Raw genomic sequence first — 15,230 nt, forward strand, 5'->3', positions numbered from 1 at the left:
TAGTAGTGGTGAGTCAAATTTGAAGAACATAACTATAAAAAAATAAACATGTTAATAAGGATTGGAGAGTTTACTTAATTTTTATATGTTGTCAATTTTGACTCCTTCGTCTCATTGAGACTTCATGACAAAAATATTCCAATAATACTAGATCATTAATCAGTAACCTATAAAAATTTGATTTAAATTTTTTTAACCTAAACTATACCTATAATCTAATATTGAGATGCCCTACTCCCACATAAGATCCTATCAATTAATTAAAATAATAATAACAATAAACATATTCATATAATCCTATCAATTAATTAAATAATAATAATAATAATAAACATATTCATATAATTTTATTCTACAATAGTTAATTTTAACATTTCAAAAAAGTAAATTCAAGATTAAAAATCACATTTAAATCATCAATATAAAGTATTAATAGAAAATGGAATAAAAGATAAGGATTAAGGGTACGATTTTTATCCTCTGCACTACTATGCACTCGCGCATTCCTTTGACGGTGATTGGGCTAACTCTGCATTTTTCAAAATCTGGAAGACTTGACTTAATTACACACCTTTGAGGTAATATTTTTAATGCCGGTTACATCAAACAATAAAAGATCATTAAATCCTGACCAAACGTAGAAAAAATGGCGTTCTACCAATCCAGTTGACCAACTAACCTCTACAATCTTCCAAAACATTTGATTATTTTTTTAAGTTAAAATATCCCTAAATACGGCCTAATGTAAGCCTGTTGCCAGCACAATTGGAGATCCACGTCAATCAACATCCGAATTCTATGCGGGCGTGGAAAAAAAATTATTGATTCAAATTATAAAAGCTTTCAAGATGATTCTGAATCGCGAATACAGAGATTTTGTGCCCAAAAGTCTTCAAGTCGTCTGAGTGGGCTCAACGTACAAAACTGTGTCTGAGCAAGTGGAGATTGAAAACTTCAAAAAATATCTGGTATGGGAAGATATCTGTAAACCTCTCGACAGCAACGTTTTCGACCGCGTGTGTTAGGTCTTATATTCGCTGCCGACAGTGCCCTCTTTGTCCAGAGCTCGGATTTTCCGCTGACAGACAGGACGATATTAAAAGTGGCCACGTAAAGAAATGGATAGAATTGAGAGTGGTTTTGAATAAGTCTTCATGATAATAATAATAATAATAATACCCACTTCTCTTCCTCTTCCATTGAAGGGCGGCTTGGAAATGATTTCTGCTCCGTCGCGTGTAGTTCATCCCATGGAACGCAAGCTGACTGAATTGCCCAGTGCACAGAAGAGACAGAGACAAAATCAGCAGCACATGACGGAAATCACAACGCCCATCTGCGTCGAGACAGAAATTGCTCATCGGCCCTTTTCTGTTGCGTCTCCTCCAGGTTCATATCTTATTTTTCTTCTCGTATAGATATGCTCTTCGTTGTTTATAGATCAGTTTAGCTACAGAAAATTCCTCTAATGCATACATAAAATTAGTATGCTGGTAAACAAATTGCTTGAGAGCTCTGTTGTTGTTCACTCCAACTTTACACACAACAAAAAAAATATCAATGATATATTTATTTTCATAGAAATTAGCAAATTAAAAAGTTAGAAATTCAACTCAAAACACATATTTTTACCATGGATTAAAAAGTTAGAAATTCAACTCAAAACACAGAGATTTTTACCGTGGAAAACCCCATGGTCTAGGAAGACGAGTTGGTAGTGGCAATAGCAACAATTACACATCTACCAAACGTTATTAGCTCAGTAACAACGAAGTACAAAGAGGGTATGCGACAAATAGTTGTTCTTATACTCATCATGTTGAGTTGTCAATCACTTTTACAACCGACTTGTTTACAATTTAATCCATATAACCTTCCCCAAAACATGCAATCATGAGTTCTAGTTCCTCAATAATTTCTCACATTCCATCTGGTTCCGCTTTGTTATAGAATTCTATTACACTTCTAGATATTTAGACTACCTCCAATTTTACATCCACTTTTCAATATCAAATCTACATCATGTATTACTATATAGACAAATGTCTTTGCCACTTCTTTCTATCTTTCATATAGAGTTCCTTTGAAAGTTAGTGTCTTCCTACATCTAATTCTATATCCTTTTGTCCACATGTTTTTGTCATGAATTCAACTCACTTAGTTTAATAAAATTTGTAAAGTTTTGATTAAATTTTCCACTCTTCAATCACATGTCTATTTCTCATATCTGGTCTCACAATGTAATCCCACGTCTTTTTCTTCCATCCTTTTATTTTCATATTTTCTATATAGACTTTTAGACTTTTAGTATTAGTTTTGTAATTTCATTCCAATGCCCTATACAAATCTATAGTTTTATAATAAGATGCATCTTTTCTCCATATAGCTTTCTTTGTTCATTTTCATACAGTTTTAGAAATTTGATGGAATTTCACACTTCCATGTAATGTATTTTCCTAACATACAAGCTTGAAATGAAATGTCATAAATATTCTTATCTTGACCTCCCACCCCATGTTAACTTTTTCCCTCCAAATTAACTATATCACTCATGATATCTTCCCAAAATATTATTAATGACTAGACTTGATTGTTTTTTATTAGGGAAAAATGGGTTTTACAAGGACCCAAAACCACAAAGATAAAATTTAAAATAAGATTAACAGTCTATGTTCACTAGCATGAAAAAGCTATCTAACAGACAAAAGGACGGAAGACCAGACAAAAAGACAATAGAAACTAAAACCAGATAAACATTAACCTAAAGACTTTAAAGTCTCAGCTATCTCATTTCCAGAGTGTTCATCTCTTGGGCTGCCTTTTTTAGGTCCTAGAACTCCTAATTGGAGGACTCTACCTTTCTCTTTAGGTTGGCTCTAGTTCTCTTAGACGGACATGACTCCTCTTTCTGGCCTTTTTCTCTGTCAGCATCAAGGTCCACAACCAAGGGACCCTACTGGGACTTTTCCAATTTATCCACCATCGTATTCATAGTGACCAGGCATAATTCTTGACAATCTTGTGGCTTTGTTTCATAATGGAATTCATAGTTTCCCTGATTTCACTAACTTCCCCTTCCAGCTGCATGGTTTTCATCTCATTTTCTTTTTTCATCTTTTCCATAAGTTTCAGAGTTCTTTGTAGACACTCTGCCATGGATAGCTTCTCTTCCTCAGTCCAAACTGCGCCTTCAGTCTTCTGAGACTGCATTTTTTCAACCAACTCATCCAATTTTCTAGAAGTTGCCCTGTTCTTTAGGTTAATGTCTTTGATTTAATGAAAAAACCATTTAAAAACCCTAAAGAGGTCCACTGCACCATTCTTGGCAATAGCCAAAACATCATCTGGAGTTTCCCTATCCAACTTAAAGTAGTGGTCATCCAGTTTGAGGTCTTTAGCAATTCTTGGCCTATTCTCCCTGTCGGTGGTAGGGTAAGAAGATTGGTATCCTTTAGAGGAACTAGAAGTATCAAAGGGGTCACCCGACAATTCCTCAAAGTAAGATACCAATTTATTCTTAGGAAGGGCCTTCATTTTCTTTTTAGTTTTAGATTAGGTTTTCACAAAGATCTCCTGGACTAGACTTGATTGTTGCAACTAATATAAGAGCAATTTTCTACCTAAAAATACTTATGCATATTGAGCTCATATATCTACATATAATGTGAATGGTGTTGAAGAAAATTTTAGTTCACAATGAATATGATGCTTTAGTTCTACTCCTATTCTAGATCATCCATCTTGTAGATTCCATGGGATTGCACTTATATTTCTTGTCACATTTAGAACCTATTAATATTCATCAAATTTACATAAGTAATTCGGTGGATAAAAAAATGATATATATGCAAGTTTATTTTATAAACAAATAGTCAATCATTTATAATTCTCATGAGATTGCAAGTGTTTAGGATTATTTAACGTTTCAAATTCTACATGCTTAGTTACCTATAAAGTAATTTGCTTTGTAAATAAAAAGGATGTTGTAAATCATTAGCTAATGTCTACAACCAAATGTATCTATGGATATTATAGATCCTCGTGATAAATTACATGGCATGAATTATGATAGAATTTTTTTCATTATTATAAAAATAATTGGATGAATTTCATTGCAATCTAAATAATTCCATTATTTGTAATAATCTTATCTTTATTCTATATTTGTTTTTTGTAGTGTAGAGATGGATTATAAAGTATTTTTGTTGTTTAATATCATATCTCTGGTATATGTATATGCACAAATGATATTATTTCATGATTCCAATGTTTTTTTCTTTATAAACTATAACTATATAACCCACTAGACTAGGTACTAATCATATAAGACTATGATCAATCATACTCTCAACATGAGAAACATCTTTCACTAGTAGTTTAAGAGTGGCTCATTAGTTCAAGTGCATCCCATGATTTAATTATTCATCCAATGAAGGATCATTTGTGATCCATGGGACTTACTATTGTAAGGAATTATATTTTTCATACATTCATGTTACATTGTTTTGGATATTATCATACTGATCCAACCATTTCCTACATAACCCCATGAGAGAAAAACATGCATGCGAAATTAAAAAAAATGATAATGAAACAATCAAACATATATCACAATATTACACAAGATATTCCCTATGAAAAATCTCAAGAGGGAAAAATGTAGCCTCTCAAAGCACCCAGTTGATTAATATACTTTTGGATGATATTTCCTTTTCTTTGAAGTATAATGAGAGATTTTTGGAATGAAAAAGATGAGGAAATATATATTCCTTCAATCCTTCTTTTCTTGTTTTATTTTAACAATACAAAAAATCTTGTCTAGCGTCTAATAAACCTATATACTTATTAAAGTATATTGGGTGAAAGTTTAGATACGCCTTTGATATGTATGTAAATGAGATCCTAGACCCATGGATGTAATATAATATCTAAAATCTTCATTGCATAATAGACGAACATGAATATGCATAGTTTAAATATTTAAAGGAGAGCTAGGCAATTGATTTCTATCCCTTTCTTGCAATGGATTTGAGATTGTAAAGTGTGTGTGAGTGAATGACTTGGGTTAAATGATAAAAAAATGATGACTTAAAAAAAAAGAATTAAATACAAAACTAGAAACCAACATAGTAAACTAGATCTAGAAGTGCGACATAGAGAGGAAATTGTAGTTGAAATCTAAAACCAAAAGTCCTAGCCATGGTAGGAGGGAACCCTAGCCCTAAGGGTGTCCAAATTGATGGAAATGTTCAAAAGTATAGTGAGGAAGTCCTATAAGCATGTTTCTCATGATTTCAGATAAAAAAGATTAGAGATGGTTGGAGGGCACTCTAGTATAGGTGTCTCTACTTGTTCAAAATATGGAGCTATATTATCTCAATCTATACATCTATAGCCTCCTTTGTTGTGGAATTGGACTTGTACACACAAATATGGGAAAAATAATTTTATTATATAGGGGCTTGCCTAATCCAAACCCTGTGTTGGTGTTCCCATCTCCACAATAGCAATGATGATACAAAAAATAGTGCTTATAATAATAGAAAATTTGAAATGAAATTATTTTACCTTAGGTACAAAACTCTCTCATCATGCTCCACTTAATGATGGTGATGTAATTCTCTTTAAGCAAGTCCTCCAAGTATTGGTTCAATAACATGATTAATAAAGATAAATTATACACATGAAACTATACATGAATGTAGATTATTATAGCTTATTACTAAATGTGCTTAGATCTTATCTTGATTTAACTAAATATGAATTCTTGATATTAGAAATTATTCTCTCTTCTAGCTTTTGAATGATAGTTTGCAAACAATATAATACTATAACAAACAATCTTGGGTAACTATCAAGTAGTCATCTACATAGATAGAACAATAACCATAAGCTATTGCACATATTCCCAACTAACCACACCAGAAATTAAAATAAATTTATCGACTAGGATAGCTCCTACTATCCATATATGTCCCAATCTATAAACTCAAATCCTTATATATACATTATTTTGAATAACATTAATCTCCATCAATATCAAATCTGTACACACAAAAAAAAAACACTTAATAATATTTATAACATAGTCTAATTAAATATATACTTAACTAGATATCCAAATACTTGGGAAACATCTTCTATAATAGAAAATATTTAGAATTTCATGATACACATGCTAATTCCAATTGACAAAACTATAGAAACATAATATGGTTTAGTCCAATCTAGAATATGTAAGGGACTGTTGTATTGATACAATGAAAGAGAAGAACATTCTAGGCCTCATCTCCTCCCATGAATTGAATCTTTCCTTTCACATTAATCTACACATACGTCACACAACCAAATATTTAGAAACCCATAATATCCATGATCTTTGAATGGAAACAAAGATCATAGGATATGTCATTAGATGAATGAGTGCCCTCTAACCTAGTTACCATAAACAAACTTCATGCAATTTTTAATTCTTACAAGTTTACAACCCTTCATAGGTGGTGAACAAGAACATCAATATACGTGACTAATAGAAAATATTATCGAATTTTATTTTAATTACCAACCATAGAGTGTTTTTTGGTGTTCAAATATGGCAACATTTTTATAAAAGTGTAAAAAGGAAAAGATATTTGAATTAGACCCTTGGAAATAAAAGGAATACAAAAAACTTTAAATCTTTCACCAATTTACTTTTATATAGTAGAGGTCTAGCAAATGAGACTAAAGAGATACAATTTTTACTATTATTTTATTCCATTGATTTAAAGATAATAAAAGAAATGATAATATATATTGAAACATTACATTACATTATTTTAAGCACCTAGATCTCTCAAATATTCCTAACTATTTGCTGGTTCCCAACTGGTCCTCTCCATTGCATTGTTTTCACTAGCTTGCTATATTTCTTTAAACTTCTATAAGTTCTTCTAATTAATGTCCAAGCAAAAATCAACAAAACTCTTTTCAGTAAACAATTTTTTTGAGTTAATCGAATGGGGGAAGTATTATTGACTAGTTTTTATAAGATTAATAAACAAAAAGATAAGTTGTGAGCACTTATATGTAGCTGATACATATAAAGATTGTTATGTAAATAGTGTGTACTAGATTATGATAAATTAATTAAATGATATCTTATCTCTTAAATAAGCTATACAATCATATGTAGATTGTTAAGTAATCTAATAGATTATAATTAAATATCCATATTGATATTGATTGCATTATATTATATATAAGATTTAGAAGTTAATTATTATCATCATGTTGACTAATTATCCTCATTGGAGGTTGCACCCATGAAAGAGAATATTATTATCATATATCTTTAGTATAGTAAGAGTATGAGATTGAACACCTCTCGTGAGCAACGTTTTCGACCGGGAGTGTCATATTCCCCGCCGACACTGCCTCTTTGTCCTTTTCTTTCTTCAAAGCTCGGATTTACAGCGGACTGACAGGACGACTATAAATTGGCCATGCAAAGAAAATGCAAAGAATTGCAAGTGATTTTGAATAAGTCTTCAAGATAATACTAATATCCACTTCTCTTCCTCTTCCTTCTCCTCCTCCGTTGAAGGGTGGCTTGGCAATGATTTCTGCTCCGTCGCGTGTTGTTCATTCCATGGAACTGAAGCCCACTGATTTGTCCACTGCACAGAAGACACATAGATATGATCATCAGCACATTACGGAAATCACAACGTCTATCTGTGTCGACACAGAAATCGCTCGTAAGCTCTTTTCTTTTACGTCCTGTCAAGGTTCATATGTTAGTTCTTATCGTATAGACATTCTCTTCTTTGTTTGTAGTTTAATTGAAGCGATGATAAGGAGGAAAAAATCCTCAAATAAATACATAAAATTACTATGCTGCTAAATTAATTGCTTAACAGCTCTGTTGCTTTTCACTCAAACTTTACACACAACAAAAGAAATATGTATGATATTTTTTTAATAGAAATTGGCAAACCACACAATCAAATGATTGTTCTATTTGAATGACCTGAATGACAGCTAAGAGGATAGAATGGTGTGTGAACGGATAAAATATAGTGCTTAAACAGATAGAAAGTTAACTAATAACACTTGTTTTTTACCTCGGAAAACCCCAAGGCCTGAGAAGACGAGTTGGTGGTAGTGGCAATGGCAACAAGTATACATCTCCCTAACGTTATCAGATAAGAAACAACGAATTGCAATGAGGGTATGCAACAATTAGTTATTCTTGCGCTTATGGTCAAAGTTGTCAATCAATTTTACAACGAGTTATTTACAATTTAATCTCAATAATCTTCCCCAAAGCATGTAATCATCTAATCTAACTGTCTCATTTCCTTCAATGGTTATTTAAAGGTGTTCCCTATGTACTCCAAGGTTATGGAATGGGAATTTGAAAAAATTTCATTGAATTATTAATTTCTTCTATCTACATAATTATGTCATACAAAACAACCATCTTATTTAGAATTTTCTCATTATAACCTTCTCTAAAGCATTTAATAATCCGACTAACTTTCTTATATCCTTCAATGATTATTTGAAAGTCTTCCCCATTTAATACAATGCCCTATGGAATGGAGATTTGAAGATAAATTGTTGAACTATTAATTTTTTCTACCTACACAATTGTGTTGTACAAAACAACCAACTTATTTACAATTTAATCCCTATAGCCCTCCGCAAAGCATGTAAACATCCAATATAACCTTATCATACCCTTCAATGGTTATTTGAAGGTCTTGCCCATTTACTACAATGCTATGGAATAGGAATTTGAAGAGAAATTGTTGAACTATTAACCCCTTCTACCTATATAATTGTGTTGTACAAAAATAACCAACGCATTTACATTTTAATACTTATAACTTTCCTCAAAGCATTTAATCATCCAATTTAACCTTCTCATATCCTTAAATTGTTATTTGAAGGTCTTCCCCATGTACTACAAGGCTATGGAATGAGAATTGGAACAAAAACAGTTGAACTATTAATTTTTTCTACCTATGCTTGTCTGCTATAAAAAAACAACCAACTTATTTACAATGTAATCCATCTAACATTCTCCAAACATGTAGTCATCTAATCTTCTCATATCTTTCAATGGTTCTTTGATGGTCTTTCCCATGTACTAGGAGGCAATGGAATGAGAATTTGAAGAGAAATTGCTAAAATTTTAATTTCTTGTACTTACATGGTTGAATTGTACAAAACCTCCTTAATAAACCTAGAAAGTAGTAAGGTTCAAATTATTGTAGTGATTTCTAACCATTGATTTCAAAAAGAATGTTATAAAATATCTTTAAAAAAGTGGTAAATTAAATTTATTATTTAAACCAAATTTTTTTTATTGCTAAAAACTCCATCTTACTCAAGATTATTCATCACCAAATCCTTATAGATCACATCCCCTTTTTACAATAGTTCTACTTCCATACTTTTTAAAAAAAAAAACACTAAGTGATGAAAGAGTAATCCTGCTTTCTGCTTGGAATAAGGATTTTGTCTCTTCAATGATTTCCCTTTGAGTCCACGTTTCCATGACTTCTATTTTTCTTCTCATCTTCCCAGTCGTTTTCTATCGCATCATATACTCTATAAGTATTACTTTATTATGAAATTCTAAGTCCTCTAATGAGATTTGTAATTTTTCTTCTTTTTGTTCATCCAACACGAAGGAGCCATAGTGTTGTAGGCATTCACAATTAAACACTAAATGCATCTTGATGAATTAGGTAGGTCCAGCTTGAATGTGTGAACTTAAATTACTTTTATAATGGAAAAAGTTGGAGTAAATAGGTTGTGCTTAAATATAATGCTTTTCTAAGTTAGCAGGTAGAGTTGATTATTTCATTATCTATGCATTTAGTAAATTTTGTCAGGTCACTTCATTGGTGCACTCTAAAAACATTTTGTAAATATCTCAATACATTTATCTTTGCTGATGATTTATATCTTCTCGCAGTTTCTCGCTGTTTGTGAAAACTCTAGCAATTGTCGATCCAGGCTTGGGAGTTTACTCCAACATGATAGGCTTGGGAGTATTACTTTAACATGATATCATAGCATCCCGACTGTTTGATTAGCTGAGTAAATGTTTCAGGCAGAACAAGTTTTCTGCTTTTTTGGTTTGCAGTTGCTACAATTTTAAAATTTTATTATTGCCCTATCCGGGCTATTCTGATTACGCTATTATTTCTCTCGTCCGATTTTTTAGAGATACGACATTTGAATTTTCTATCAAAATTCTTTCTCACCAAAGTGCCATTGGCGATATCCTTGATTTGTACGATCCGTGCCTGGGTTCCAAGATTTATTATCCTGTATTAGGTGGCGATCTATTCTCTGTTGGAACCGACATCATATCGTTTGGCACATTCGACTGGAGCGATACTCTTTGGCAGCATTATTTTATCATCTCTTTTAAATCTTAGCCTTTGGCAGCTCCAGGAGCGGCTGCATTCATTTTGACTAGAATCTCTTCCTATCAGTCAGATCTATATCACCTTTCGGTCCACGCCGTACTTGTTTGCAGGAATACATTGTTTGTTTTTTATTAGCGCGTTTGTTTTTATTGCCGGCGTCTATTCTGGCTCCAAAATGGCATACGACGCGACTAATATTTTAGTCTCATTTTTTTAATAGTAGATTTTTGATTGGATGACTGAGATTGCGTAACACGTCGCTGTTAGTCTGACATATTCCTCCATTTTGGAGCCAGAATAGACGGCTCCAAAATGGCGTAGGGCGTGCCTAACACGCGATGTTAGTTCCACCCTTTTAACCATAGATTTTTTATTGGATGGCTGAGATTACGTAACATGTCGCTGTTAGTCTGATAGATTCGTCCATTTTGGAGCCAGAATATACACAGCACTCAATGGGACGCGTCTATTCTGACTCGAAAATGATGTACGGCACGACTAACACGTAATGTGTGTCCCACCTTTTTAACCCTAAATTTTCGATTGAATGGCTGATTCGCCCATTTTGGAGCGAGAATAGACACAGCGAACTCCATATGCTCGATTCTTGATATGGGCCTCTGCCAAGGAATATGAGCCTGCCAGCTATGAGCACAACTATGCAATGAAACGACACAACACATACACATGCTCGATCACCACTGATCACATAACAGGCAAGTACAAACTGATCAAATGCCAATACGTCAGTAAAGCAATTAAACACAGAGCTTATAAGTTTTGGACGTCAACAGATCTGCCAATGAAAAGATTGAACCACAACCTCGAGCTAAAAAATGCAATGAACGAAATACCACGTGACCAGCACAATAACTTCGCCACTAGAGAATAGAGAGCCAATAACAGCAGTGAAAGTTGATCTGACTATGCCACGAGCCAAAGCAAATATGCAAGCAAAACAATCCACAATATTGCCAAAAATCGATTTACTTGATAACAGTTCAAACCCATGGGCTAGAATGAGGAATGCAGCCTGCAACAATATTAAACGGTCGATCTAGCAATGATACCACGACCAATCCTGGAGGATAACAAGGCCAATTACTCTGCCAATGTGGAACAGAACAAATCGCATGCCAAGGAAAGGATCGATGCAGTTACTTCTTAGACATTCTATAAGAGAATAGAACGATCCCAACTGGGAATCAAGGCCGATTCAAAAAGGAAATAGACCACTGTGAAAATAGCCCCTGGACAAAATACAAACACCTCCGCCTGAGAATATAAACTATGACGGACAATCAAAGTATCGGGTCCTAGAAAAGAAAACAAGGCAGAGATCGCAAAGAGAAATCAACTACCTTACCGAAACTTGTGATGTGGGCCGATTATGGGCCGATGAAATCTCTGGCAACAAAAAATGACAACCACAACGTCTGCGGACTATGAATGACGCTAGGTATGATGGACTGGCTAAAACTTGCATGGCCTCACAACAAACGCTGCGTCTATTCTGCCTCCAAAATGGGCGAAGTTGGTCTGCGAAAAAAAATCGGTCATTTCATTGCAGTCCCTTGTGCTCGTGACCCAAGAGGGACGCGTTTTTTATCACGTAGAGCTTGCCTTGACAGTTAGTTGCAAGAATCGATGCCAGTATTTTATCGTGGATACTATACTTGTTGGTGCAAAATAGCTTGAATTTTAGTACATCCAAATTGGTTGGTGGGGCCGTGCCAGGTGACTTTGAGCATTAATCTTTTGGACTTTCGTATCATATGGCTTGTGTACCGCAGTCTTCGACACTTCTTATATGATCGCTTACACCAACTTATTGTGAGCATTTGAGGAGACTTGTGCTCTCTGTCGCGTGGTTTTGTGGAAGCTCGTAACTTGGAGCTAATGTGGTGCGGGAACTCGACACTTCTTATATGATCGCTTACACCTTCAGATACCCTATGATTATAATACTATTTGGAATTTGTTATTTTGGAGTGATTTGAATTTTTTTGATGACGATGAGGTTGGTTTTGAGGTTCTTGATTTTTCGTCAGAGGTCGTTGATCTGTCTTCACTTGAGACTTCCATTGTTCTCCATCAGCATTAACAATATTGTCTTTCGGACTTGGCTGAAGGACACATTGTGAGTAATTCATTGCCACAAATAGCTATTTGTCTTTTTGATTGGGATTCCTATTTGATAGACATTGCTTCATTGTTTACGAAGGCTCACATTTCAGGTTTGGAGGACACATTTGACGGGTTATCTCTCCTCTTTGATGATAGCCATTGCATCCCTTTTGTCGCATCATATTCGTCATTGGATCTTGCTCCATATCATTTTCCACATAGTTCCAGTTTGTTGCATTCTTGTTTGTTAGATTAGAGTGTGGTATCATCATCATTCATGGACAAGGAGACACTTGAGTAGTTTTCCAAGACATCATCATACATTTGGATTCCACTTCCTACCAATTCCTATCTACAATAGAAAACATACTTGCATCTATACATGGTTTTATTTCCTCATAAGTGGAGACAAGTGGTTTGTAAGCACTGGGTCTTGTTTTGTCTTCAAACACTTACCATTCTTGCAAGTGATTATTAATTATGGGGGAGCTACATAGTCTCTCAATTTTCCTTCTATTGGGGGGACATCATTTGTATCTTTGTACGAGAACTAGTCCTTGGGGGGCCTTGACGAGTCCTCCTTCCTTCCTTCCTTCCTTTCACTTTTTCTTTTCATAATTGGTTCTTATTTTTGGAGAGGAATTTTGTCCCTTGATTTTTTCTCCGTTTGTAAGAGATTAGTTGCATGATTAGTTGTACATAGGTACCTAACATGGTCTAGGCTATCAGACCTCATATCATATTGCATTTTTTCTCCCCAAGTTGCACTCAAGGGGGGGTGTTCGAGTAAATAGGTCATTAACTATTTACGTGCTTAAGTCCAACTTAAGCACATAGCCAAATTATGCTTTTCTAAGTGAGTAGGTAGTGTTTATTATTTTATTACATATGCATTTAGTAAATTATGTCGGGTCATTGTACCTACCCTCTCATAGGTAGTTGGTGATATGTTTCTTACTCATGCCTTTGTAAGAAGAGCATATGTACATTTGTAGATATCACAATAGATTTATCTTTCTTGGTGATTTATATCTTCTCTCTATATTTAGAAGCTATAGTAATTGTTGATCTTGGGTTGGGAGCATTGCTCCAATAGAAAATTGACCATATCTTATAGGTTATGAAGTTTTTTATGTGCCATTCCCTTTACTAAGGGACAATAATACCTTATTCCACGTTGAGTTTATGTGCCCATAAGTGTTGGTAATTATTTCTAGTTTGCATTTTGCATTGTAACTCAACAACTCGTTTATATACTTAAATAACATTGTAAGATTTTACTCTTTAGAAAATATAGTACCTTCTCAAATTTTTACTCATTTTGGTACAATTTGATCATCCTAAAAAAAGTTGATGCAGTCTTGTGGTAATATCATTATGTCCTAGATTTCAGTCCCATTTTATTCCCTTTATAAAAAAAAATTGGACATTTATAGGTCATAACTTTTCTTTGATCAGTTAAGAAAATAATTTAGTTGTGAGAATATTTCCATCTCGTCTTAAACACTATCTTCGCTTTTAAAAAATATTTTTATTTGTTAAATATTGATGCAACAAGATATCAAAATTTGAGCTATGTATGCTATAGTTTCGCTCATTGAACATATCACAAATCATATGGTGTATCATCTCCTATAAGTTATAGATTTCATTTTGATTTTAATTTATACTATTTTCCATAGAAAATATTAATGAGGGTGAAAGACCAAGGGAGCCAACCCTCTCCAGACCCTCAATTTGATCTATAAGAAGCCCATTGTCCTTGACGTGTTTCTATGGTATCAATTGAAGAGAGAGTTAGCCTATTATACTTCCAAGGGTGAATGAAGCACTAATAACAATTTTGGTAGGCTAGTGTGATAGTTTGGACCACTACAATTCATAAATTTTTTAATCATTATTGATATTTGATGTTTATGTCAATAACTTTTTCTTTCACGGAAACAAATTCCATGCACCTAATGAGTCAATGCTTAAGTATACGAGCTCAAGAAAACTAACTACTAGTATATTTAGTTTACAAAGAGAAATTTCATTTGTCAAACTTCAAAATCACTTTTAATGAATTTTAAGTTTATGTGAATAGATTAGCATGTCAAAATTTTATAGAGATATGTATTTTCCCTCTCCATTACATGAAATTGTGCTCATTTACCTCCATGTCAACTATGTTAGACTAAAAGTTTGATAGTTCTGATACTTAATGTAAGTACAAATCCAATAGCCAACAAGATGAGAGGGGGGGGGGTGAATCATACAAACTTAATCTTCCATAAAAACATCAGATTCAACCTTGGTAACATATACTTCAGTAATATAACCAAAACTGCTAAACATGCAAACTCAAAAGCATATAAACATCATAAACCTCATAACACTAGATTTAACGTGGAAACCCAAATAGGGAAAAACCACTATGGGATTTTGGACCCACTAAGAAATATACTCTTCTAGAGTATGCTCGGTTAAAAGCAAATCCTGTTAAAGATTACAAACACATTGCTAGATGTGACCTGGTTAAGGGGTTTCCCTCAGATCTGTTAGGATCTTCACCTTGTTAGAAGTGACCTTGTTAAAGGATTTCAAACACTCAATCAGAATGTCACCTTGCTAGAGGGTTTGACAAATAAAACTATTAAGTCCACTCGGTTAAGAGATTTTCTGTCACTTTCA

The 15,230-nt window shown here is 33.6% G+C and overlaps 1 protein-coding gene across 1 annotated transcript in view; it reads left to right on the forward strand.

Annotated features, from left to right (window-relative positions):
* Nucleotides 1–1,193: 1,193 nt before the first annotated feature.
* LOC131026810 (ethylene-responsive transcription factor ERF112-like) overlaps nt 1,194–15,230 on the forward strand; it is a 70,583-nt gene continuing 56,546 nt past the window's right edge. The window contains exon 1 of the mRNA XM_057956793.2: nt 1,194–1,389. Coding sequence (XP_057812776.2) covers nt 1,218–1,389 — 172 coding nt within the window. The 5' untranslated portion in view covers nt 1,194–1,217. The remainder of the gene's footprint in view (nt 1,390–15,230) is intronic.

The sequence above is a fragment of the Cryptomeria japonica genome, chromosome 9 (assembly GCF_030272615.1).
Source record: "Cryptomeria japonica chromosome 9, Sugi_1.0, whole genome shotgun sequence".
In the NCBI taxonomy this organism is placed as follows: Eukaryota; Viridiplantae; Streptophyta; class Pinopsida; order Cupressales; family Cupressaceae; genus Cryptomeria; species Cryptomeria japonica.